This window comes from Chelonoidis abingdonii, chromosome 23, assembly GCF_003597395.2.
Source record: "Chelonoidis abingdonii isolate Lonesome George chromosome 23, CheloAbing_2.0, whole genome shotgun sequence".
NCBI classification, from domain to species: domain Eukaryota; kingdom Metazoa; phylum Chordata; order Testudines; family Testudinidae; genus Chelonoidis; species Chelonoidis abingdonii.
The window spans coordinates 19,194,441-19,220,402 of NC_133791.1; the positions used below are offsets into that span (position 1 = coordinate 19,194,441).

The 25,962-nt window shown below is 52.7% G+C and overlaps 1 protein-coding gene across 4 annotated transcripts in view; it reads right to left on the minus strand.

Moving 5' to 3' along the window:
• EPHA8 (EPH receptor A8) overlaps window positions 1-25,962 on the minus strand; it is a 99,396-nt gene that overhangs the window by 64,972 nt on the left and 8,462 nt on the right. For 3 of the 4 annotated variants that reach the window (XM_032787637.2, XM_032787635.2, XM_032787638.2), the window contains exon 2: window positions 9,313-9,976. In XM_032787637.2, the coding sequence (XP_032643528.1) occupies window positions 9,313-9,976 (664 nt within the window). Of the gene's footprint in view, window positions 1-9,312; window positions 9,977-21,028; window positions 21,430-25,962 lie in introns of those variants that run through there. The other variant, XM_032787636.2, reaches the window with a different exon arrangement.

Here is a 25,962-nt window from a genome sequence, read left to right on the forward strand (position 1 = left end):
GAGGGAACTGGGATTATTTAGTCTGCAGAAGAGAAGAATGAGGGGGGATTTAATAGCTGCTTTCAACTACCTGAAAGGTGGTTCCAAAGAGGATGGATCTAGACTGTTCTCAGTGGTGGCGGAACACAGAACAAGAAGCAATGGTCTCAAGTTGCAGTGGGGGAGGTTTAGGTTTGATATTAGGAAATACTTTTTCACTAGGAAGGTGGTGAAGCACTAGAATGGGTTCCCTAGGCAGATGGTGGAATCTCCTTCCCTAGAAGTTTTTAAGGTCAGGCTTGACAAAGCCTTGGCTGGAATGATTTAGTTGGGGTTGGTCCTGCTTTGAGCAGGGGGGTTGACTAGATACCTCCTGAGGTCCCTTCCAACCCTGAGATTCTATGATTCTAAGTGTTGGTTCCAAGCTAAAGGGACTTTTAGCCTGTGAATGGAACACCTGGGGCTTCCAAGCTATAAGCAAAGTGCAGCTGGCCCCTTAAGAATCTCCAGCTGCTTGTATCATCTCTTAGGGTGAGAATCTGCTGTTCATATCTGAACTATGCAGTATATTAAGTTTAGTTTGTTTTTTGTTTATTTGCTAGATAATCTGCTTTGATCTGTTTGCTATCACTTATAAACACTTAATCTACCTTCTATAGTTAATAAACTTATTTTTTGCTTTATCTAAACCAGTGTGTGGGAATCATAACTCAGGGGCAAAAGGCCACTGCATATTCCTCTCCACACTGAGGGAAGGGGTGAATTTCATGGACTTATGCTGTACAGTTCCCTGTGCAGCATAAGACGGTATAATTTTGGGTTTATAATCCAGAGGGTGTGCGTGTCTGAAGAGCTGATAATTATCCTAGCGGTAGCCTTCCCATGCAGGGGATGGTCATAGAGCGTGCAGGTAACTGCAGCTGGGTGTGTCCCTACCTGTATGTATGCTGGTGAAAGTGCAGGCAAGAGAGAGCTTTGCAGCTTACCACAGCAGTACAGGGTAAGAGGGAGCCCAGGCTGGTGGATCGGGGAGCTCAGTGGTACTCCAGTTCCAGGTGGCACCCTGGGGGGAACCCATCACAGCTATGTCTACACTACAAATAGAAACTGTCTTGTGCCCTCTCCCCATCTGGTTTAGCTCCAGCACAGTTCTAACCAAGGAGATGGTGGCAGCTTACAATGAGCATGGGAACCAGATTTCAGGAGTGCAACTGTCAAGGCTACTTGGCTAGCTGAAATCTGCTATGACACACTGATGACCTTTGGGTGACGTCTGATGGAAAGATCCAGTTCAGTGCTACTTCCCACCACCCCCATCTTCACCAGCACACAGTGGAGGAACGCATCATGGGGCCCATAAGCCATTGTGCAAGGCAGGAAGAGGTTAATGGGCTACTGAAGGCCCAGTTAGCCCAAATTAAGACACCTGGAACAGGAAAAGGCTTCCAGGGAGGGGTTGAAGAAGACAATCCCTGCTCACCTGGAGGAGAGCAAGCACAGACCAACTGTGGGGCTCTGACGTGGGAGAGGGCTGGGGGCAAGGAAAGCAGGAGCCTAGTAGATTCCTTGGGGGTAAGGGAAGAATTTGTTTATGTTGCTTCAGACTTGTTCACTTTGAATGCACCTGGAGGGCAGACCTGTCACTGACCTCACCTGAGGGCTGAGTCTCTGTGTAAGCGGACTCTTATTCCCCTTACTAACATTCAGTGGGAGTGTTTGGTTGCTAGCTCCCAGCACTAAAAGAGAGAGCAGACCTGCTCTGGGAGGGGAGCTGCAGCAACCAGAGCCAGAGGGGCCAGACAAGCAGCCCAGGAAGCAGGTGAGAGCTGGGAGCAGAGTCACAGAAGCAGCCTGCAGAGCAGACCTGCCCTGGGAGCAGAGCTGTAGCAACTGGAGCCAGAGAGACCAGAGAAGCAGCCCAAGGAGCTGAAGGCAGAGCAGCAGCAGCAGCCATGCTGAGGCAGTGTGGAGCTGGGGCTGGAGCAGTCCGGAGCCGAGTGCAGGGAGCAGCTGTGGAGAGCGAGGGGGACCCTGGGCAGTGGGCCCAGCACAGGGAGACGTCTCAGCCAAGAGGCTCTGCAGGCCAGACTTGGAGAGCGATCGTAACCCTGACAGAGCGGGGGTGACACTGGGGAGAAGGGCCCTGCCACCCAGAGCCTGAGAGTGTGTGGCCACCGCCAGAGCAAGTGTCCAACCCGCAGCGTCCCTGCAGCACAGCCAGGGCCTGAGAAGGAGGCCTGGGACCTACAAGGAACAGACTGTGAAGTGCCCTGATGTCCAGAGACACTGTTTGTGATGGTCCCTGCTACAGAGCGGGGTGATGTGTTTTCCTTTAACCTTTTCCATTTTTCCTTATTCTTTTTTTAAATTGTTAATTAAATAACTTGTATTTGCTTTAAATTGTATGATGTGATCAGTGGGTCAGGGAGGTGCACAGTGCAGAGAGAGTACCCTGGAGTGGGGACACCCTAGCCCCTGTCCTGGGTGACCACAGCAGGGTTGAACCCCCCAGGAATCCTGGGCCCAGCCTTGTTGCGGTTACGAGGACTGCCAGACAGGAGAGTGGAAGGGGAGTCCTCAAGGGCAGGGAGGCCTCTGGGTAAAGGAAGTGGGAGCGAGGACTCAGATCCTTTCGCTAGCCCACTTCACCGGGGTAGTGCAGAAGCCAGGAACGTTCCCCATAATAGCGGGACCATTCCCCTGCTTACATCTGCAACCTAGAAGGTGAGGGCGGGTGGGTGGAGCAGTGGAGGATCAAATGGGAAACGGGATTGAGGGGCTGCTGCAGCACATGGTGCCACAAGGGGGCACTCTGATAAGGAAGCGCTGTAACGAACGTGCGGCAAATCCCAATATTAGTGCAACAAGAACACGGGCAATAACTGACTCAGCCAGTCAATCACCCCATTACCAGTGTCAGCCTGGGGGAGGGTGTATTCAGGGACTATATTTACACACACAAGCAAACAGATACAGATCTTTGGATCTAAGATTCGCATGCTGGATACGTTCAGAGTTCATTTTTCATTGTGAAAAGGGCCTTTCTGGAAAGATTTATAACCTGAGTGGATCTGTTGAAATTGGGAATTAGCCATTTTAATTGTCAGGCGGACAAGAGCAAGATTCCAGTGGCTGGCACTCCAGCGATTTTTCATTCTCTGCTGAGGCCTAATCATCTTTCTATAAATATCAAGGAAATTCCGTTTTGGCTGGGAGAAGAAATGAAAGACGAGATCCTTTGCCTTTACAGCAATGTTTAAAATGTGATTCCGGATTAATTTCCTTTTTGCCTTTCACAGGCAGATGCCTTATTTGTCAAAGCTAAAGCTGTTTGAAGAGTGGAGTGCTTCTCCCCACCCCCATTTCTCTAAACATCTGCCAGAGTGACGGAAGTCAGGTCCAGAAAATGGATCATGGCCAAAGATTCCTGAGCCTGTCAGTACTGGGGGATGGGAGGCTGGAGCAGCAGATCTGGGGACCGATGAACCCCAAGCCCAGATGTGGGATAAGGCAGATGGGCACCCAGCTTGCTACTTCATACGCACCATTCCCTCCTACCCTCCGCAGTCACCTTTTGGGGTCCCTTTAGCCTGGGCCTCAGCCCAGACATGGCCTTCTGTCTCTCGAGTCATTCATGTTAATCTGGTCTTTTTGCTGCAGGCACCTCTGTACACTGCTGACAGCCGCCATGACCCACATATGCCTCTTGCTATAGCATACCCACCCTGCCCCACTGAAGTCAATGAGAGCTTTACCATGGCCGGCAGCAGGGCTTGATCCACACCAGCAGGGTACTATGTTCTTCCCCTCCCACGGGGCCCTGAAGCTGCAGCCCCTTCTCTCCCCGGGTTCGTCCCTGGGGAAGGAGCCAGTTTTTAGTGCAACTGTCCCACCCTACTTCTCCTTAGTGTTGAAAATAATTCAGAGCCAGAGCCTTGTCTGACACCAATGGGGTGTTCGGCAAGAGCCAGAGGTGAGGCCTGCAGACCTCAGCACCAGTCCCTGCGGCAGAGGAAAACCAACTCTGCCAGTGTCTCGTGGAGTGGGTTCCTCCAGCAGGGCGATGTGATCTGGTCACTCCCTTCCATGGCGCCCCGCTGTCACTTTGAGGCTGAGCACTGCTCTGCCCTCCACCGCCATCCTCCCTTGGCGTTGTCCCCTCCCCGCCCCTTCCACTCTGCCAGTGCTCCAGCTTGGCTCCCTCTCTGGCCCATCGCACACGCTACCACTACTCTGGGCTGGTCCCCCAGCCCTTCCTCATTATCCCTCCGCAGCAGGGGCGTTTGTACAGCGAGGGGCTGAGGGTCATTGAACAAAACTGTAAACCCTGCATATGATGGAAACCACTTTAAACCAGCGCCCCTAGTTCCAGCCCCCCTGCTCTGTAGTGTGCCACTGCCAGAGAATCCAGCCAACTGTGTAGACATTCAAGTATCAGAGGGGTACTGTCACTCCACTTCTCCTTCGTGTTGAAAATAATTCAGAGCCAGAGCCTTGTCTGACACCAATGGGGTGTTCGGCAAGAGCCAGAGGTGAGGCCAGCATCGCACGCCAGTGTTTGGAAAGTGCCCAGCATGCAGTGGGCGCTGGGGATGGGTCAGCTCCTAAGAGAGAACCGTCCATCAGCAAAACTTCCTCCCTGACCAGCAGGGTCGGGATGGAATTTGGACCCTGGACGGTGGTAGTGGAAGAGCACAACTGAGCTGTGGACAAAAGCACTGAATTCTGTTCCTTTGATATGTGTGAACAGAGCCTGGGTTCAGACTCTGGGGGCTTCAATGGAGTTGGCCCAGCAGAAAGCCTGGCACAGGGTTTTTTGAATCCCCAACATGTAATGCATTTCAGCAAAGAATGATTCATTCTGCAACATGTTCATCATGATTCAGTATTGCCCTGGTTAAAGCATGTCAGTCTGCTCCAGGCAGCCACAAGCGACGAATCAGCGCAAACAGCTCACAGGCTGAACAGAATCCGTCCACGATGTTTAGCAAATAAAATCAACATTGGGATCATTCTCGTTTTGTATATAACTCTGCCGCACAGACTAAACCCAGACACTCCCTGCCTCGAAGAACTTAATGGGCTCCCGACCGATCTGCTAACTGAAAAAGGGGTCAGCTTTTCCTAAAGAACAGCTCATCTACCTCTGCACCTGCAGCGAGGCAGAGACAGCCCGAGGTAGGAGAAGTGGAGAGTGCTGTCAATTCCTGTTCATGAGAGAAGCCTGCAAGAAAGAGATTCCCTTTCCCTCTGAGCTCTCCAGGGGGCGCGAAGGGAGCCATAAAGACAGTGCAGAACCAATACCCGGCTCTGACATCTATGGATGTGACATGTTTATAACCTTGGCACACGAAGCTAGAAACCGCGTCAGCTCTAATTAACAGTGTTCCGAGACCCAGTCTACACGTAGATTCACACCCTGGGAGATGTAGTACAACAGACCTAAGCCCTGGTGTGGACACTCCTCAGTCAATGGAAGAATTCTGCCATCAGCCCAGTTACTGCCTCTCGTGGAGATGGATTCCCACCACCCTAGAAAGCCCCCTTCCGTAGCTGCAGCAAGTGTCTCCACTGCAGTGCTGCACTGACACCATGGAGGAGAGGACGGGTGGTCCAGGAGGCCATCTGTTCTTCTAATGGATTTCTCCCTGGGAATCAGCCAAGGGAGAGTGAGTCTTGCTGAGGCTGGCACTAAGAATTACATCTAGCCGCAGAGTGAACTACTGTGAGCTAGTGCAGACACCAATGCTGGCCTCTGCATACACTGTTGTGGCACTCTGTACCTCCAAGCAGCACCCTGGAGCCCCCATATTCACCCCGTCACATAATTATGATGCATTTCATACAGAGCAGGCCAGGTGAGATATCCTATGAAAGGTCATGATCTGCTGACACCCACTGTTCTGTCCAAATACGTGAAGCACCCGTGTGTACGCAGCTATGAGATTTTGCTGTACGGTTATTATTTGCATATGCTGTAAGTTTGAGAGTCTCTACTATTAGGAAGTGAACCACTCCCAGGAGGGTGTCAAGCGGCCATTAATCAGGGAGGTGTAATTGAAGGGTTTGCAATTCAATGACACTGGGGCAAGCACCACGCAATGGTGACTGCTCAGCTCAATGACTCAGCTACACAAGACCACCGGGGGGGATTTCTAAACCCTGTGATTCAGCAAAGCCCACCAGGGCATGTCTGTGCTAGGATTTTCCAGGCACATGGTCTGAGGGTATAAAATGAAGGAAAAGGGCATCATGCCTTTGCCTAGCTCCTCCCCCACCTACACTGGAAGCAACAAGAAAACAGGAAAGACAAAGACTTCAACTGAGGAGACTGGTCCAGGCTCAAGGGAGAAGCCAGTGTATTAAGAACTGTAACATCATGGGGGGTGAGCAAACTGCTTGATCTAAATACTGTCCAGTGTAACAAGGTTTAAGACGTGGACCGTGCGCTTACCTTTTATTTTCTTTGGTAACTAGCTCTGACCTTTTATGCCTCCCACTTATACTCACTCAAATTGATCTTTCTGTAGTTGCTAAACCTGTTTTCTATTTTACCCAAAACAGTGTGTTTGGTTGAAGTGCTTGGGAAATCTCAGCTCAGTTACAAAGGCTGGTGCGTGTCCTCTCCACACTGAGGGAGGGGCGGACTGGGTAAGAAACCTACGCTGGTCTGGGGTGCAAGGCTGGGGAGCTGGGGAAACAGGCTGGTCCCTGTGTGATCTGTGAGTGGCTCAGGGAGCGTTCATGCAATCTAGCTGGGGGTGGGGCTCCACACGCTGTTGTGCTGAGTGATCACAGCACCTGGAGGGGTTTGTTGGCTGTCACTAGCAAAGCATTGTGAGAGACAGCCCAGGCTGGAGAGCTAAGGGGGCACAGCAGTACCCCAGTTCCAGGCTGTATCCCGGGGATCCCATCACAGCTGTATCTGCTCAAACACACAGCATACGTGTGGCAGCTCACCACACAGCACTGCAGGATACATGGCAGACACAAGGCCAGAGGAGGCAAGGAACTTTGTGGACACAATCACAGCTTTCCTCTAGGCTTGCTGCAGGAAGCATGGACCAGCCACTACTCGGGTTCAGCTGTAGAGCCCCGGGGGGCTTCTCCAGTCATGCCATGTGCGTAGTCGAGGAGAGCCACAAGGCAGCTGCATAGAAGAGCAGCCCACAGATTTAGGGGGAAAGGGAGGCTCTAATGACTCTAATCTCTTTGCTTTGCCAAGATAAATACAGATTTGTTTCTGCTATTGCCTGGCAGAGGTCTGTCTCAGGGCCCGCACCTGGGGTGGAGGATCTGACACTGGATCTGCACAATGGACTTCCGATAAGAACAGTAGGGTTAGTTACAAATTACCTAGCCAAAAATGACCTTCAGCCTTACCCTCCCCCACCCTCCCACCCCTTTACACACGCCGTGGCACCAGAAATCCTTCGCTAGCAGCAATAACTGCCCCGAGACACCCATGGAAAGGTTAAGCCAATGATCGCATGTATCCCAGGATAACACAAACTTCAAAAAGAGACTCCAACGAGAAACTACAAAACTGGAATTAATTTGCAAACTGGACACCATCAAATTGGGCCAGTAAAGACTGGGAGTGGATGGGTCACTACAAAAACTAATTTCCCCCTGCTCACTCCTTGTCAACTGTTTGAAATGGGCCACCCTGATTGCATTGGCCCCATTAGCACTACAAAAGTGATTTTTCCTACCTTGGTATTCACCCCTTCTTGTCACCTGTTGAGAATAGCCACTTCCACCTTAATTGAATTGGTTTGATATCACTGACCCCGCACTTGGTAAGGCAACTCCCATCTTTTCACGTGCTGTGTATTACTAAGATCAAGTGTAGTAACATCAAACTCTTTGTATCATCTTTATTTAATATTTTCTAATAAACTTTTAAATCTGTTCTTATCAGTTTAATACCTGCTACTGTATTTTTCACTCCATGAATCCAATGAAGTGGGTTTTTAGCCCACGAAAGCTTATGCCCAAATAAATGTGTTAGTCTCTAAGGTGCCACAAGGACTCCTTGTTGTTTTTACAAAAAGCAAAGACACCAGGAGAGGTGGAATTTAGGAAATTAGCTCTTATTCTGCCTGTTCTCCCAACTCTCCAGAACTCGGCTCCCCGGGACAGATAATGGTCTCAACAGAGCCTGGGTCTTTTCCAATGTGACTTTGAAAGTTCTAACCTTGCATCAAGTCTTGTAAGAGGAACGACACCATTTGCCTGGCCCCTAAATTCAAACAAAGCCCAGCGTCCCTGTTTGCCGAGTCAAAGCTCTGCTCCTCTAAAAACCTTGCATGAAGGAACCAAAAACAAACAAACCTGCAGAGAGGGGTCTCCCGGGGAGCCCAGCGCGTGGAGTTCTGTACACATGCGGCCCCATGCCAGCCGCACAGCCAGCTACAAGGCTACTGCTGGCTCACCCGAGCTCCTTATCACCGTTTATACAGTTGGCAGCCTGAACCCCTTCCAGGGGAGGGGGGGCTCTTAGAGAAGTCTCCTCTACACCCCTGGGGCTGCAGTGGCAGCTCTTGTTGGTGATGGGATTAAGACGATAACCTTGTTTTATACATCTCAGCATCTCTCTTTTGTTCACTTTGCTGTCAACTCCCTGCCAAAGAGAAGTGAGAAACGCAGCACTTAGGTGTGCAGGAGGGGGTCTCTTCTCTCTGGCTGTGAGCTGCTACCAGCGAGTGCACCCAGCAGTTCTCAGCTGCTAGAGGGACACGCCTGGCATAAAGTAGTAGCTTTCTACAAAGCAGGTTTCCTTGCTTGTGTCACCAATAACACTGATGGGGATAACGCCCCCCTGGCTTTCCGACCCGCTCACACACTCAGCCTTTCACACGGCTGGTTCGCTTTCAGGGCTTTCCTCAGCTCGGAGAGGAATACAGACCAGAACGTTTCATTTCTGTTTGGTCAGTTTCCAGCCCATGTCACTGTCAGACTCCTGTGCTCTAGCACAGTGCTGCAATGTCTGGATTGCAAATGCTCCAGGGTAGGGTGACCAGATGTCCCGATTTTATAGGGACAGTCCTGATATTTGAGGCTGTTTCTTATATAGGCTCCAATTACCCTCCACCCCGTCCCAATTTTTCACATTTGCTGTGTGGTCACCCCACTGCAGGGGAATGTCGACTTGTTAATAAAAGACCAAAATAAAATCCCCCCCTTATCCACTGGAATTTATATGAATGTTCACAGGACCATTTCTGCTGCGAGAGGTCATTGTGCAACCTCTATATTCTAAGGCCCATTCTGACCTGTTGGTGTCTTTGCCCCCTTTGAGAGCTAATCCATAGGTAAAGAGAGACTTACCCACACAGGAATCCCTCTGCTCTTGGTAGCCGGCGCTGCACACACATTTCCCAATGGGCACCAGCCATTCCCCCTCCGCACTGCAGTACATTTTGGGGGTGTCTCTCTCCTGAGAGTGCCTCACACACTCACCCCGCACCTCCACCAAGGAGGAAGAGTCCGCCCCGGTCACCGCCTCGGAGAAGGACGCCAAGTTCCTGACCATCGCGGGGCACTTCTTGTAGTATACCCGGACAGAGACAATGGCAATGCAGGCCCCTATGTCCTGGAAAGCCAAGTAAAAGCCCCGCTTGCTCAGGGGTCCCACGCCCCGCACCTCGGTGTTCAGCTTGAGCCGCCTGACCCCCAGGTCTACGCTGGTGAAGCTCTCGTCGGCTGCTATGGTATCGATCTTCACAAACTGGCTCTCCCGGGTGCTAGTGCCCAGGTCTCGGTCGGACTCCAGGTAGTAGAGATTGAACGTCTCCTTGCAGGTGCCCAGCACCCCTGGCATACTGTTACAGTCCCGCAGGGTGAACTTGATCTCAGCATAAACCCGACGGGCACCATCCCGCTGGACCCAATTGCTGCGCAGCCAGTTGTTCTGGTTTGGGGTCATGACATTACAGACCTGGTAGGTGTGGATAGGGCTGAAAAATTCATCCATTTCATTGATCGAATCCCACTGCGGGACAGAGGGGGAGAGGTTAATACGAACACGTATGTCAGCCATTCACTGATACCAGCCCTCAGATGGGGGCAGAGGTGTGAATGTGAGCATGCACTTCATCCCCCCTCAAGAGGACTATCATAACTGCAGCTGGTTGAATTATCTGTTCTGAATAAAGCAGATTTTGAATTTAGGGGGGAACTTTGCAGGGCTATGGGATTTAGGTGCACAAGCCCCATTTAAAGCTGCTGGGATTTGTGCTCCTAAATCCCTTGAGTGCTTCTGACAAATCCCCCTTTCCCTGAGCCTTTTTGCTATTTGCAAACTGTTGGCAAACCCACCCCGATTTCCATGGGTGTGTTCCCTGTTTGTGAGGATTCACCAGAGTTCCTGGGAGCAGATCTCAGGTTCTGGGAAGTTCACAAACTGCCCACTGCAGCTGGACATGGTTATTAATGGCATGTGTTTAGTCCCTTCAGTTCCAGCTTCTGCTCCCTGACTGGATGAAAAACAGTTTAAAGAGGTGACTGTTGAATGACAAACAACAAAGAGCAAAAAAATGAGCAACGCACAAGCTACCTTTCCTGCAGCATTCTGTGACATCGGGGCTGGAAAGTGCATTCTTGCATGATTAGCCAAGCTCCCCTCCCTGCCAACACACCTGTCCCAGCTTCCTTCCTGTCCCTGGCACCGGGAGCTGGCACTTGGGGCCTCTGGCTAATCTCCTACCCTGTCTTTTCTTCTCCCTAACGAGAGCACATTGCAGGTTGCTTTGTTTGGAGGGGGTTCCAGAAATCAGTCAGAGCCAGCAGAAGGGGCCAGGTCCTGGCATAAAACAAAGGTTTGAGCTCCAAGAAATCTGTAGTAATAATCCCTGCTCAAGCCTCCCTCTCAGAGACTTGTTTGCTGTGCCTAGACTGAGGGGCCCTAGACTGAGGGGCAGCACAAGATGTCCTGCTGGCATCTAGCAAACACTGCGGCTGCAATGTGACAGCCTGACCGGAGAGGTGCCTTGGGGCTCTCCCGTATCTTCCTCGCACACTGCTCCTTGGGTGGCTGCCCCAGCCATAGATCCCCCCAGACTCAGCCATCAGCCCTGCTTTGAATACAGCCGACGAGAGCTTCACCAGCGTAGACCTGGGGGTCAGGTGGCTCAAGCTCAACACCGAGGTGCGGGGAGCAGGACCGCCTGGTCCAGGGCTCCTCCAAACTTACCAGGTCTCCTGCTTTGCCACCTCCCTCTCGTCCTCCTCCCCTCTCTCTCCTTCCACCCAGACTACCCCATTCTTCTGCCTTCCCTGGTCCTGAGCCCTAGTCCCTCTCCCCAGCCCAGGGACGTCCCAGCGCAAGCCATGGTGCCACTCACGCAGAAGCCCCAAAGGGTGCAGCAGTGGGGCCCAGCCAATGGGCTGAAGGGCCCAATCCCCCAAAGGGAGGGATCCTGTGTGTTTGTGTGGGGAAGGGTGGGAGGGCAGGAGGGAACCAGAAGCTTTGTAGCAGAGACTCGTTTGAATGTGGAAAGGGCTCAGACCCTGCTGGGAGAGGGCTGGAGCTCTGGAATGATGCTGCCCCTGCCCCAGACACCGTACTTGTCCCTTGCATGACCCACTAGAGCGTGACATGCAGCATGACATTGGGGGCAGGCCCCTGGCCCTGGCTCATGCCTTGCCTGCTATGGGAGGCCTAGACTCTGTCAGGACACTGGGGCGTCTAGCAGATCTGCCCGAGCGCCACAGACACGTGGGACTGGGGCTGTAGGTGGGAGCCTGGTGATTGGTTTTCCTGCTCTGCATATCTCCACTGCGGCTGTGATTGGCCGTAGTAGGGCAGTGTCGGCAGATTGTGCTCCGTGGCTGGGTGCAAAGCAAGGATGCACTCCAGCAAAGATAACCAATCTCGTCAGGAGCTCTGCAAGAACACGAAAATAAACCCACCACTCTGCTCTAACTGGACACAAACCTTGTTTCCCATTCTAATGATGAACCACAGTTCATTACAGACACAAAACCAACAACGGCTGAGAGAGAGCATGGGCCTGATTCCCACTGTGCTCACACCAGGGTAATCCCACTGACATTACACCTGCGTACATGAGAGATGCACTGCACTGCAAACATGAGGGAATGGCAGGCCAACGGCTCACGCAGTGTCACGCTGCTTGGCAGGGGACCCCTCCGCACACTGCATCCTGCATTGCTCACGCAGCAACATGCTGCACAAGGGCTAGGAATGACCCTTGGGCTTTACTACAACAACACTCCCCCGCCCTGTATTTCAGCAGTGGCGTTTGAACCCAGGACCTTCAGATCCCTAGCAGAGACCTCGGCTACTAAAGTCAAAGGAGTACTAGAGTAGCAGAAGTAGTAGGCTGTTATCCTGTATGTGGAGGAGCCGCTCGAGAGCAATATGACACACATGGTGTGAGCACGTTTCACAAGCAAAGATCTTTCAGATCTGAACCAAGCCCTTAGAAATGTCACTTGAAATGTTTCAGAATCTCACCCTAAATCCATGTGCGCCTCCCCTGGACTGCAAGGCCTCTGCCACCAACCACTTCAGCTCAATCTCTTTCCTTTAAACCAGACACCAAGCCCATTGAAATGGCCCTGGTCCTGTCACCCCCAGATGCTGGAAGCAGCCGCACGGGCCCTGCTTTCCCAGGCTGCAGGACATGCTGGTTCCCAGAAGTGCAGAGGCACTCAGAGCTGAGAACTCTCGCTCTGCTCTGTCAAACCCCATAATATGCTGTCTGGATCCTGTCGCAGTGGCTCCTTCTGCAGCGTATCACATGAGCACATGGTTAGGAGGGATGAAATGACATTGGGATAGTTTCAAATCCATGAAACTATGAGCCCATAGTTTACGCTTCCTACTGCCTCTAACTCCAGCAAAAACAAACCTCCTTCCTAGCAGAAATTTTGTATCTCTAGTCTTCTGCTAGAGGAGAACCTCTTGGCATCTTACAAGGTTGAAGGTGGATTGGACCTGCCATTTAGGAGACCTGCAACTTCCAAAATGCATTCACTTCTGGAAAAGTCTCCAAACTTTCTATTGCTGTCCCAGAGCTCAGACCTGCCTGAAAAAGAGAGGAACTCCCTGTGTGTTGCATTCATTAGGCCTCAAGGAAAATGAGTTCAAAGGGGATATTGAAATATGCTGGTGCATAATTGAAAAGTTAGTCACTCGCTCTGGAAAAATGAACTTCTGCTTACTATAAAAATCACCTCCAAAATTAGACAACTACATTGAGGCATCTTGTGCATCCACCCCACAGACACCATGTGACAGGTATGTTAGCAGTGTGCCCAGGATGGCATTCAGAAAGGCCTTGTGTTAGCTCAGTAGGACCACTTTCCAACCCTAGCACTGTGCAGGACCAGAGAATGGGTATGTCTACCCAGCAGTTTACTGGGTGATTGTAAAACAGGGAGCCATACCCTGCTAGCTTTCATCTACCTACCTAGGTAACCAGGTAGCAGTGAAGAGGTGCAGGTTAGCTGCCCCCGTACAAGCTCATCAGCTTGCTAGCCTGCGCAGGATCCATGCCAGCGCACCTTCACTGCTATTGTTACCCAGGCTAGATTAACGCCAGCTCTGGTATGCCTACCTGTGCTGCAATCCGTGTAAAGTGCAGTGGACATACCCACTGGGTGCAGGACTCCTGCAGAGTTCATAACCCCTGCCACTGGCTACCCCGAATTGTAGGCATTCCATCTTCAGCACACTTGGGGACTTGGAGTGAAACTTAACAAACAAGCATCTGACAGCTGAGCAGCCTGGCTTTGTCTTCACTGCAGGGTTTACTTGAGTTATCTACATTCGAGTTAGGCCAGCTCCAGTGAGAGCGACCACACTGTGAAATGACACTGGACCTGCATAGAGCGATTGGGTCAGCAGCCAACGAGCATTAGCCTGCACCCCCAGCCAGGGCAGCCGACTCCAGGTCTGGCTTGTCTACCCTGCACCACAGTGCTGGCCACGGGAATTGCAGACCGCCCCAAAATGGTGCAGTCTAGCTGCCCCGTGTGGACCTAGCTCCGTTAGCACAGTCCTGTTCGCTAAGGTGAACTAGGTACCTTTTAGTTTGTGCTAGCAGCATCCACACAGGACAGTTCGGGTGCAATGCTCTGGTGCGCGTGGCAGTTCACATCCCCCGTAGGCTGCACTGTGGCACAGTATAAGCAGCCTCAAAGGTGCAACATGCTCAAGTGAAGGGTTTGTGTGTGGACGGGAGACGGGACAAGGCCGACACTCAGGTTAATTCTGCAGTGAAGACAAGGCCTCAGCAGGGTGTAACTAGAACTAGCAGGAGTCTGGAAATCCTCAAAGAAAAACGGAACCTCAATCTTCTCTCTGGCCTTTTGCCCCAGGCACCACGTCCACTTCCCATCGCTTAATGGCTCACAAACCCAGCCCGTGATTACAGCCCCTCCGCCATCATCCTGGCCCAAAGGAGCTGAGTAGAGAGGAGAGGCTGGAGGGGGTTGTTAGTCTGGAGCTTGCTGGGGACGAGGAGTGAAGTGCAGACATGGGGGTCTGGCTCACTGACCCCCAGAATGGACCCGCCGAGGGGTCCGGTTCGCTGTACCTACAAGCTCTGTTTTAGACCTTGTTCCTGTCATTGAATAAACCTCTGTGTTACTGGCTGGCTAAGGGTCTCGTCTGACTGCAAAGTGGGGGTGCAGGACCCTGTCGCTTCCCCAGGACCCCGCCTGGGTGGACTCACTGTGGGAAGCACACGGAGGGGCAGAGGATGCTGAATGCTCCAAGGAGAGACCCAGGAGGTGAAGAAATGTGAGCTTCTTGCCCTGAACAAGTCTGCTCCAAGGGAGAGGAGGCTCCCCAAAGTCCTGCCTGGCTTTGTGGGGAGCTGTTCCAGAGCATCGCCTGGTGACTCCGTGACAGCTTCTCTAGCAAAGACTTCTCCAGCCTAACGTGTGAAGCCATGGAACGAGCACAGGCCTGGTGGGAGGCGGCACACACAGGAGCCAGCACCCGATAACAGCGCAGAGATCCGGACAGGTAACAATGAGTCAGTCGAGTCTTGCCTGTAACAGACAGCGCAGACCCATCCTCTCTGGACTAGCCCTCCAGGGCCAGGGTCACTGGGAGGATCACACTGCAGCTCCAGCAAGCCCCAGAGCCCCTGGGAGGATTCACCAGGAGGGGTGGCAGGAGGGGTCCTGTGATCCTGGCCTCCACTCTAGGGTCTGAAACCGGGGGAGCAGCGACAGACATAGAGCAAGGAAAACGTCAACGGAAAACACGTCAGGACAGCCAAGCTCTGCTTCAGCATCACTTAGTGTAGGAAGATCCTAGCTCCTGGGCTAAGGATTCCTCCTGCCCCGACCCCAGCTCCGGGGCAGAAGACTTAGATGCTACTGCTGTGCTCAACCCTGCTTCCTGGGACCAGCCAGCAGCCTGTTCTTCTTCCCTGGCCTGGCAAGGCTGCCACAGCCCCACTGGATGCACAGGGCGCCGACTTTCCAACGTGCCGGGAGGTGCTCTGCCCCATGCCCCCCACCCACTCCACTCCTTCCAATTCCCCCCTGCCTCTTCCCACCCTCACCCCACCTCCACCTCTTCCCACCCCATTTCACCCCCTCCCCCGAGTGCACCTCATCCTCACTCTTCCTCCCTCCCCCTCAGAGCCTCCTGCATGCTGCAAAACAGCTGATTGCGGCAGGCAGGAGGCACAGAGAGGGAGGAGGAGGCGCTGATCAGTGGGACTGACCGGTGAGTGGGAGGCTCTGGGAGAAGGAGGAGGCGCTGATCAGTGGGGCCAACCCGTGGGTGGGAGGCTCTGGGGGAAGAAGGCGGCGCTGATCAGTGGGGCTGACCGGTGGGTGGGACGCTCTGGGAGAAGGAGGAGGCGCTGATCAGTGGGGCCAACCCGTGGGTGGGAGGGTCTGAGGGAAGTAGGATGTGCTGATCAGTGGGGCTGACCGGTGGGTGGGACGCTCTGGGAGAAGGAGGAGGCGCTGATCAGTGGGGCCAACCCGTGGGTGGGAGGCTCTGGGGGAAGAAGGCGGCGCTGATCAGTGGGGCTGACCGGTGGGTGGGACGCTCTGGGAGAAGGAGGAGGCGCTGATCAGTGGGGCCAACCCGTGGGTGGGAGGGTCTGAGGGAAGTAGGATGTGCTGATCAGTGGGGCTGACCGGTGGGTGGGATGCTCTGGGAGAAGGAGGAGGCGCTGATCAGTGGGGCTAACCGGTGGGTGGGAGGCTCTGGGGGAAGGAGGCGGCACTGATCAGTGGGGCCAACCGGTGGGTGGAAGGATCTGGGGAAGGGAGGGGGCGCTCCAGCCCGGAGTACCCACGGGGTCAGCACCTCTGCCTTGGTGCCTCATGTATCTCTCTGTGCCTTGGTTTTCCCCTCTGAAAAACCCTGCCCTGCCTGATGGGGAGGGCGGTGGTGTAGCGCCTCCATGGTTTCCTAAGCACTTTGAGCTCCTCTGACGCAAGCTGCTAGAGAGCAGCCAGTCGTCACCATTATCCGCTGCGCTGTGTAAACATGCCGGGCACAGGGTGTGGCTCCCAGGTCCCATCCTCCATCACGCCGAGCTGTTGGGGATGGGGGCAGGTACGATGCTGGGCGGGTCAGTTGCTCCCTCTACTTATGATGGGCAAAACAGCCAGAGCCCAAACTACCTTCACTATGAGAGTCACAGTGGGCGGGAACGGCTTTGTGCTGCATCTCTGCAGGTGTTGTGAGCGATCAGCATCGCGAAGGGGGAAGCGCTCCGAGGCTCAGCATCTGGAAACACCAACTCATCAAATCCCAAGGACCTCACTGCATTCACTGGCTATTTAGATTGACAGCTCCTTGGGGCAGCGGGCAGTTTTTTGTCCTGTTTTCATACACCATGCCAGCTGGGCCACGACTCCAGTAATACATAGTAACAACAGAGGAGGGGCTGTCTCTCTGCTGAGGGGTCTGTTGGGCCCCAGACCAGACCCTCATGGGGAGGGGGGATGTCCCATCACTTGGGATTCCCTGAGAATATTCCCTCCGGTCGGAAGGGTTCATCTGGAGAGGTCTTTCCCCTCCCTGATAGCTCGCTCTAGCAAAGGCTAACACGGCTACCCCTCTGATACAAAGGCTACTGAGAGCTTGTCCAAACCAAGCATCTGAGCACCTGGTAACATCGACTGCTGGGAAGCTGGTGTCACTGATGAAAAGAACTATATCAAAGCTAGGCCCTTTCTTATTAACCCAGAGTGTGTCCTGCCTGAAGAGGGCCTGGAGTGATCCCACATCAACCTGCGAATGTCACTAGATCCCTTAGCTCCTGAGCCACCAGCGTGGGACACACTCCCGTCCTGTGTGTGTGGAGACCCAGCACGCAGGGTCAGGCATTAGGCAGCTCTGTGACTTTAAGGGTTTCTCTCGTTTACTCCAATTACAGTGCCACATGGCCAGTTGCCCTTCCCGGGAGAGCCTGGCAGAGCTGATGGTGAGCGGGGGCCTGAGAAGGAGGGAATAAGGATCAGTTCAATAACGAGGGTGCTGGGTGTGCACCTGGCCTCTCCAGCTGCGACTGCCTCGGCCTGCTCCTGGCTGCCAGTTTGAAGTGGCTTTTACTAAATGCAGCTCGGCCCCCGTCACTGTGATAAGATCCCCTAGCGAGACGAAAATGAGGACATCATAATTAGCGCGGCGAGTGCGCAGCGGGGGGAGGGAGCACGATTCCATCTGCATTCAGGGGCTCCTTTAATAGTTTAAATTAAAGTCAACACAAGTTATAAAAAAAGAAATACCAGATTATAAAAGGGAAAAGATGCAAACAGCAGATAGCTGTGTGGCTGAGCAAGGGCTCCGAAATCTCCCCAGGGCCTTTGCGGTGCAATGGAGATGGACAAGGAGGAGGAGGGGAAGTCATATGGAATGAACACACAAGGAGAAAAGCCTGCCTCCATGAAAGAGCCTCAGCCTTGCTATTTTCCATGACAATCCCCTAAACAGTTCCCATTCCCTGGCTGTGCCAAGCCAGGGGACCCCAGACCTACCCAGGCCTGGGATCCTGCCCACAGGGGACAGCCACGGAGCCTTTCACTGCTGGTCCTGCCAGCACAGTAGAGCTGTCACTGCCCCCAGAAATGTCCTGAGCTCTTCCCCGAAGGGCACTGAGCTGTGATTCCTTCCCAGGAGCCACCCAGCACTGTCAAGTGGAAGAGGGAAAAAAACCCACATTATTGTAGCAATAATGCATTAAATGGGGTTTTTAATAGCGACAATCCCCATGAAATCAGTCACTGTGATGGCTAACAAGGGATTTGTTAGGCAATTAAATACTCTGAGCTTTACCTCAGGCCGTTAACTGCTGGTAGTGACCGGCGTCTGGGGAATTAGCAGTAAGTGCTTTTATCTTGTTTAAATCTTTATTTTCAAAGGCTCCGCTCCTCTTGACATACCCATTTTTAAATGAGTATTAGCTGCACTGTGGCTTGTTCTGTACTCTGTTCTCAGTGCCAATATTCATGCAGGCAGAGCCCTGACCTGCTGGAGAAACCCCTGGAAATCTCACAGCAGGCCAAGGGGGTTCCAGGCAGCTGAAAAAGCCTCGCTATTCCTGACCACAGTCACCTGAGACTCTGCTACACTTGCAGACCCATGGCTCGGGGGTCCCATCCGGAGGGGAGGGCCCCACCCCCATGTTCTGTGCTAGGCAGTTACAAGCAATGCAGATGGGAGTTCCTGCATTCAAAGGCGGTCTGACAATGGCCACTGTCCTTGTAGGCCGCAAAGCGTCTCCGTTCTATGGCCATGCCTTCCAGAACTGTGAACTCTCCAAGCCAACAGCACCCAGGCTAGCGGAGGGGTTGGCCATGGGGTAGGGAGAACCTTGCCACTCATGTGATGGTACAAATGCCTTGCAGAAAAAAAGCCGGCCTGGCTCACTCCGATCCAAGAGCTTTTGCCATTGACTGGCTGTCTGGTGGGAGGGCTCAGGTCCCAATCGCTCTTGACTTTCCTGGCAGCAGGCTCAGGAGAGAGGCCAAGCCAGAAGTGGGAGAGGTCTGTAGCGGGGTAGTGAGCCAGATGCTCCTGCTGTTTGTGCTGTCACTGCTCCGTTGATGCAGGAGATCAGCCCCCGGCCACCCGCTGGTGCTTCACCAGCAGGAAACTTTCATCAATAACACTCAAACACTCTAGGCAGCTTCTCCTGTGGCGTGCGTCTCAGCTGGTTGTTTAAGCAAATTTGGTGCAATTCCACTGGATACTTTTTGGATTATTCCAGAGTGAGGACAGGCTGCTTTTTTTGTTCATGGGCTGCGTTCAGAGCCCCCAAAAGCAGCCACACAGTTAAACTGGAAGTGACAGAGAGCGAGGCACCTGCCACTTACCAGGAAATCAGTCTGGAAAAAAACAAGCAGCAATTTCTTCTGAGCAACACACTGTAGGCAACTGACCGTTACCCAGACAGACGGACAGAGAGATGGAGAGATTACAAACCAGGCTCCACAGCCGGATCTCCAATGGCGTCTGCGTTCACAGAGCAGTTGCCAGGATCCTCATTAGTAAGCATATGACAATAATCAGGATACTTATTCAGGATCTCACACCACTTGTCAATCACTGAGTGACTGACCCTCACAATTTGCCCCTTGTGGGGCAGGTCTATATTATGAGCCCCATTGTGCAGAAAGGAGAGATGAGGCATGAAGAAGTTGAGCATCTTGTCGAAGGCCACCTGGTGAATGGTAAAGCTGGGGATCTACCTTCCCCCCTGCTCTCACTGCTAGAGCAAGCTGCCCTTCAGTTCTCCCCAGACTGACGGGAGCAGGCGGCCAGCTCTTCTCAGAGCCAAGAGCCTTCACAAAGGCAAATGCATCCGTGTTGGTGCACAGTGAGACTGCCCCGGCACGTGTCCATGTGTGTGTGCGTCCAGGTGTGGGGCTGTGAGAGGGGGTGGGGTAAGGTGGGACCCTGGGATAGGCGGTGAAAGTGTTTTGGCTGCCATGACAGAGAGTGTCCCACATCAACCACAGACTGCGAGTTACATGAGAACAAGCACTGGCCACACCAGCAGTGCGAGAGAGGGTGACCCTTTGTTCACTAGTGAAGGGGCAGTTTTTCAGTCTGATTGGAGGCCTGCCTAAGGCTTCTGGAAGTAACTAGATCCCACTGGACATGCTTAGGGATTTAACACAGCTATTAGCATAATCTGGTATGACATCATCTTCTTTGCATTGTCCCGTCCATACAAGTGGCTTGGTCCTTTCTGTCCCCTGGGACTGAGCAGGGCAGGAGGGCAGAGCCTGCAGCGCCAGCTGCCAGAGGTCCTGGTGGAGGTGCAGGGGACACAACGAGGAATGGCGGGGGGCTGCGCCATTGGTGCTCCAGGCGCTCCCTTTGTAATTAGCATTGCAGGAATCATTCAGCCTCTTTAGATACTCGATGTCTGAACAAAATCATTTCCTGTTTGACTTTGTAAATCAAAGGAGATGATACAATAATTATTATTAATATGTTGACTCATCTCATCAGTGTTTGAATTAGTCAGTAGAAAAGCAATTTGCAGAGGGGCCGATGGGGCTCTCTCTGATCCGATGGGTCACATGCCATGCGGGCGCAGGGGAGGAGGGCACTGGGGCGCTTTGTGGCAGGGGCTGGCAAAGGGCAGAATGAGATGGGGGAAGCGGGGCTGTTTGACGACACTGAGAAGAGTTTAATTGTCAGCGTGAAGGGAACGGTTCCAGGGAGGGAGCTGCCCATGAATCTCTCGGGAGCGCTTTGAAGTTTTAATTGAGAGGAGTGGAAGCCTGCAGGGACAGGGCTGCCCCCACTGACCCTTCCTCCCCCTGCATGTGTCACTGAGATGGAGGGTGACGGTCGGTGTAATTAAGCCCTGGCATGGTGATTACAGCCAATTACGCACCTGCTAATCACCCAGAGAGTGGAAACATTAAACCAGACCACAACACCTCCCGCTGGCCTGCCCATCCCTGGGGTCAAAGGACACCCAGCCTGAGCACACTCAGGCAGCTGGGTTTGTGCTTCCAAGTCCCGGCACCTCTGCTCTGTGAGGCTCAGACAGAGCAACCCACCAGTGCCTTGTCTGACCTGCTGCAGCTGAAAGCGAGGGGGGAGGTCCCTTGAGGCTGCCAGTCCAAATCCAATCTAGGGCAGCGATGACTGAAAGTTATCACCATCTGCAGCTAAAGCCTGGAAGGGGCCTCCTGGAAATACCGGTGTTAGAATCTTGGTCCTGCTTCTAACAGACAACGGTCCGCATGAGAACACACACCACCCCCACTGGCGCTCGCTGGCCCATCCCAGCCTAGAGGCAGGCAATGTTTGCAGAAAGCAGTGATCAGGGAAGCCAAGGCTGCCATGACATCAAGACAACATTGAACAGCAAAGAAAAACAAAGCCCAGTTTTCACAACCTCTTGACTTCCCTCAGAAGACAATGAGATTCCTGAAATTCAGCATCCCTCAGCTCATTCCTAGGTAGAGTTTTCCTGGGAAGTTAGGTAAACATGACAATGTTTTGAAGGGATGATATTTTAAAAAATGTACTTTTTTAAAAAAAAAATTGCCTTTCCAGATTCATCATAGTTTCAGCCTGGCTGGGCCCAGAAGATCCGAATGTGTTTGGTTTCCTCTCGCTCAGGAGAAATTAGCCACTGTTTTGGCGGGGAGCGTAAAAAGTAACAAGCTGTTTCAAACTGGGTAAAGCACAATGCATATAAACACGGTCTGGTCTAAGCTGCCTTTCCGAGCCAGTCTGCTGGGCTGAACCAGGACATGGAGGATAGGAAAGCCATGGGAGATGCAGCAGGCCAGGCGGCCTGGAGGTGTCTGAACAGGTGCCCAGGGAAGTAGGGGTACCTGGCGCTGAGGAACTGCACTTCCAACAGGCAAATGCCATTAGTACCAGGCTGCCATGGTCCCCTGGGGCATCTCATGGAGCTTCCGCCTTGTAATTAGGCAGAACCTGATAGATGATGCTAGTTTGGGGTTATCCATCCCCTGTGCCCCCAGACGCTGGCACCCTTTACAGTCTGGGGCTCTGTGTTCTTGTAGTGTCACAGGAACATGCAGGCAGAGCATGTTCATAGCCCACCAGGTGCCCGTACTGAGGGAAACCCACCAGCGCTTGGTGTGTGCCTGGGGGCTGCACCTAGCAGCAGGGTTAGGGCACAGCCCTGCTGGGAGCAGAGGGAGGTGTGATGGAGTAGGGGCTGTCTGTGTGGGGAATGGGAGAGCAGGGGAGGACTTTAGGGGATGGACGATACTGGAGCCTGTAACCTGAGCTAGGTAAGGGGGGGGGGGGAGGTCAACACCTTGGCCCACCCTTGCTCACGGGAAGGAGGACAAAGGAAGGGGCGGCAGAGGGAAGTAATTTGGGTTTGGGTTGGGGCTGGTGGGTGGAATTGTTAGATAATCATTGTACAGAATTTTTTTTTTCACAGTGACCGTTACATATTGTACCTCGTGCTTCTTCTCTATGTTGTTACATTAACACCCCCACACTTTTTTTTCTCATTGTTTTTGATCCTAAAATGCCATTTGGTATCTTGCCATTACAGAGAAGCACCGCCTGGAACCCCCAGAAGGACTCAAGTGCGAGATAGGGGATTTTGAGGATGTAGGACAGGACATTATACAATCCTGACACGAACATCCCTTTTTGGGTTGTTTTTGTTTTTTGGTTTCGCCAGGAGATACAATCCAATAACGGCTCTGTTAGGAAGGGGTTTTCGTAAATCCATGACTAAGGCCACGGCTAGTTTTGAAGCAACGGCTGACGATCTAGGGTGATATTCTATTGAAACCCACGCTACTACTCGCGAGGGTGAGTCCAACAATAGACCAGGGGAGTCCCTTCATATTTTTCAGTTCAATTCCGCGGTTGTTTCGGTGGACTTCGTATATTTAAAGGGTGGGGGTTTAGCAGTTACCAGAAGTTGGTCTAAGACACCAGCTTCACAGAGTGTGCTGGTGTGATGATAGAGAGAGAAGATTGTTGGGTTTTAAGCTTGCGATGTTGGAGACTACTCACCCAGTAGATACAAGGAGAGTGGACAGTGATCAAATAGGGCATAGAGTTACAGTTATATTTTTGAATATTAATTGTGGATTTCTCTCTCTGACTATTGAAATTGTCTGTATTAAACAAACTATTTTAGCTAATATAATAATATATTCAGAATTAAATTTAATATATTCTGTCTAGAAATAGCTTTAAAGAGAACAAGGACATTCTTACTATCCATATATCTTCAAATGCCAGTAAAACAGAGGTTTATATGGGACAACAGGACACAGGTACAGCAGGCTTGCAGGCACAGGTCAGGACCCCTCACTGGTCCTTCTGGGGGTCAGGGTGCTTGGATCCCAGCTGATCCCCTGATTCACCCACCAGCCCAAACCCAACCAAAACTATTCCTTCCTGCCGGTCCCCTTCCTTTGTCCTCACTTCCGGGCCAGTGTTGCGCTACCCCCCCCCCCTTACCTAGTCGGTTCAGGCTCCGTATCGTCCATCCCCTAAAGTCTTTCCCTATCTACCCATTCCCCAACAGACAGACCCGTACTCCATCAACCTCCCTCTGCTCCAGCGGGCTGTGCCCCTACCTGCTGCTAGGCTGCAGCCCGGCAACACCAGCTGAGTGGGTTTCCTTCAGTACTGGCACCTTGGTGGCTAATGAACATGCTCTGCCTGCATTTCCTTGACACTACAAGAACAACGAGCCCCAGACTAGTAAGCGTGCCAGCGTCTGGGGCACAGGGGTGGATAACCCCAACTGCATCATCTATCAGGTTCTGCCTAATTACAAGGCGGAAGCTCATGGGATGCCCCAGGGCCATGGCAGCTTGGTACTATGGCATTGCCTGTTGGGAAAGTGCAGTTCCTCAGACGCCAGGTACCCTACTTCCTGGGCACTGGTTAGACACCTTCAGCCGCCTGGCCTGTGCATCTTCCCATGGCTTTCCTATCCTCCTTGTCCTGGTTCAGCCTGCAGACTGGCTCGGGAAAGGCCCAGCTTAGACCGACCGTTTATATGCATGTGCTATTGCCCCCATTTGAACAGGCTTGTTATTTTTACGTCTCCCCGCCAAACGTGGCTAATTTCTCCCTGAGCGAAGGAACCAAACACCATTGGAGTTCTTCTGGGCCAAAGCCGGCTGAACTATGATTGATCTGGAAGGCAATTTTTTTTTTTTAAAAAAGTACTTTTTAAAATTATTCCCTTCCACATTGTCATGTTACCTAATTCCCAGGCAAACTCTACCTAGGAATGAGCTGAGGGATGCTGATTTCAGGAATTCTCATTGTCTTCTGAAGGGGTCAAGAGGTTGGAAAAACTGGTTGTATTTTTTTGCTGTTCATGTATATTGATGTCAGGCAGCTTGGCTTCCTGTCACGGCTTCTGCCAAACTTGCCTGCTCTAGGCTGGGATGGAAGCCAGCGGCGCCAGTGGGGTGGTGTAGTATGTGTTCATGCGGACCGTTGTCTGTTAGAAGCAGGACCAAGATGTCTAACCCACCTGGTATTCCAGGCGGCCCCCTTCCAGGCTTTTGCTTGCAGATGGTGATAACTTTCAGTCGTGCCCTAGATTGGATTTGGACTGGCAGCCTCAAGTGACCTCCCCCTCGCTTTTCAGCTGCAGCAGGTCAGACAAGGCATGGTGGGTTGCTCTGTCTTAGAGCCTACCGGACAGAGGTGCCGGTCTTTGGAGCACCAACCCAGACTCCTGAGTGTGCTCGGCTGGGTGTCCTTTGACCCCAGGGATGGGCAGGCCAGCGGGAGGTGTTGTGGATCTGTTTAATGTTTCACTCTCTGGGCTATTTGCAGGTGGTAATTGGCTGTAATCACGCTGCCGGGCTTAATTACACCGGACGTCACCCTCCATCTCGTGCACATGCAGAGGGGGAAGGGTCAGTGGGGGCGCCTGTCCCTGCAGGCTTCCACTCCTTCACTTAAACTTCCAAAGCGCTCCCGAGAGATTTATGGCGCTCCCTCCTGGAACCTCCCTCTCACGCTGACAATTAAAACCTCTTCTCGTGTCGTTAACAGCCCCGCTTCCCCATCTCATTCTCCCTTTCTGGCCAGCCCCTGCCCAAAGGCCCAGTGCCCTCCTCCCTGCGCCCGCACATGGCTGTGACCCAATCGGTCCGAGAGAGGCCATCGGCCCTCTGCACATTGCTTTCTACTGACTAATTAAACACGATGAGATTGAGTCAACACTTTATAATACTTATGTATCATCTCCTTTGTTACAAATCAAACGAAATGATTTTTTGTTAGGACATCGGTATCTAAGACGGCTGAATGATTCCTGCAATGCTATTTACAAAGGGAGCGCGCTGGAGCCAATGGCGCAGGCCCGCTATTCCTCGTTGTGTCCCCTGCCCTCCACACAGACCTCTGGCAGCTGGCGCTGTGCAGCTTGCCCTCCTTGCCCTGCTCAGTCCCAGGGACAGAAAGGGACGCCCTCTGTATGGACGGGAAATGGCCAGAAGATGATGTCTCAGATTATGCTAATAGCTGTGTTAAATCCCTGATGATTCCAGTGGGATCTAGTTACTTCCAGGGCCTAGCAGCCTCCATCCGACTGAAAACCTGCCCCTTCACTAGTGAAACAAAGGGTTACCCTCTCTCGCACTGCTGGTGTTGGCCGTGCTTGTTTTCATGTAACTCGCAGTCTGTTGGTTTGATGTGGGCAATCTCATGTCATGCAGCCAAAACCTTTCACCGCCATATCCGGGTCCCCTCCCACCCCCCATCTCACAGCCCACACCTGGAACGCCCACCACTGGACACGTGCCGGGCGTCTCACTGTGCACCACCACGAGATTGCATTTGCTTTGTGAAGGCTCTTGGCTCTGGAGAAGAGTGGCCGCCTGCTCCGTTCCGTCTGGGGAGAACTGAGGCGCTGGCTCTAGCAGTAGGCAGGGGGAAGGTAATCCAGCTTTAACATTCACCAGGGGATGGCCTTCGACAAGTATGCTCACTCTTCATGCCTTCATCTTCTCCTTTCTGCACATGGG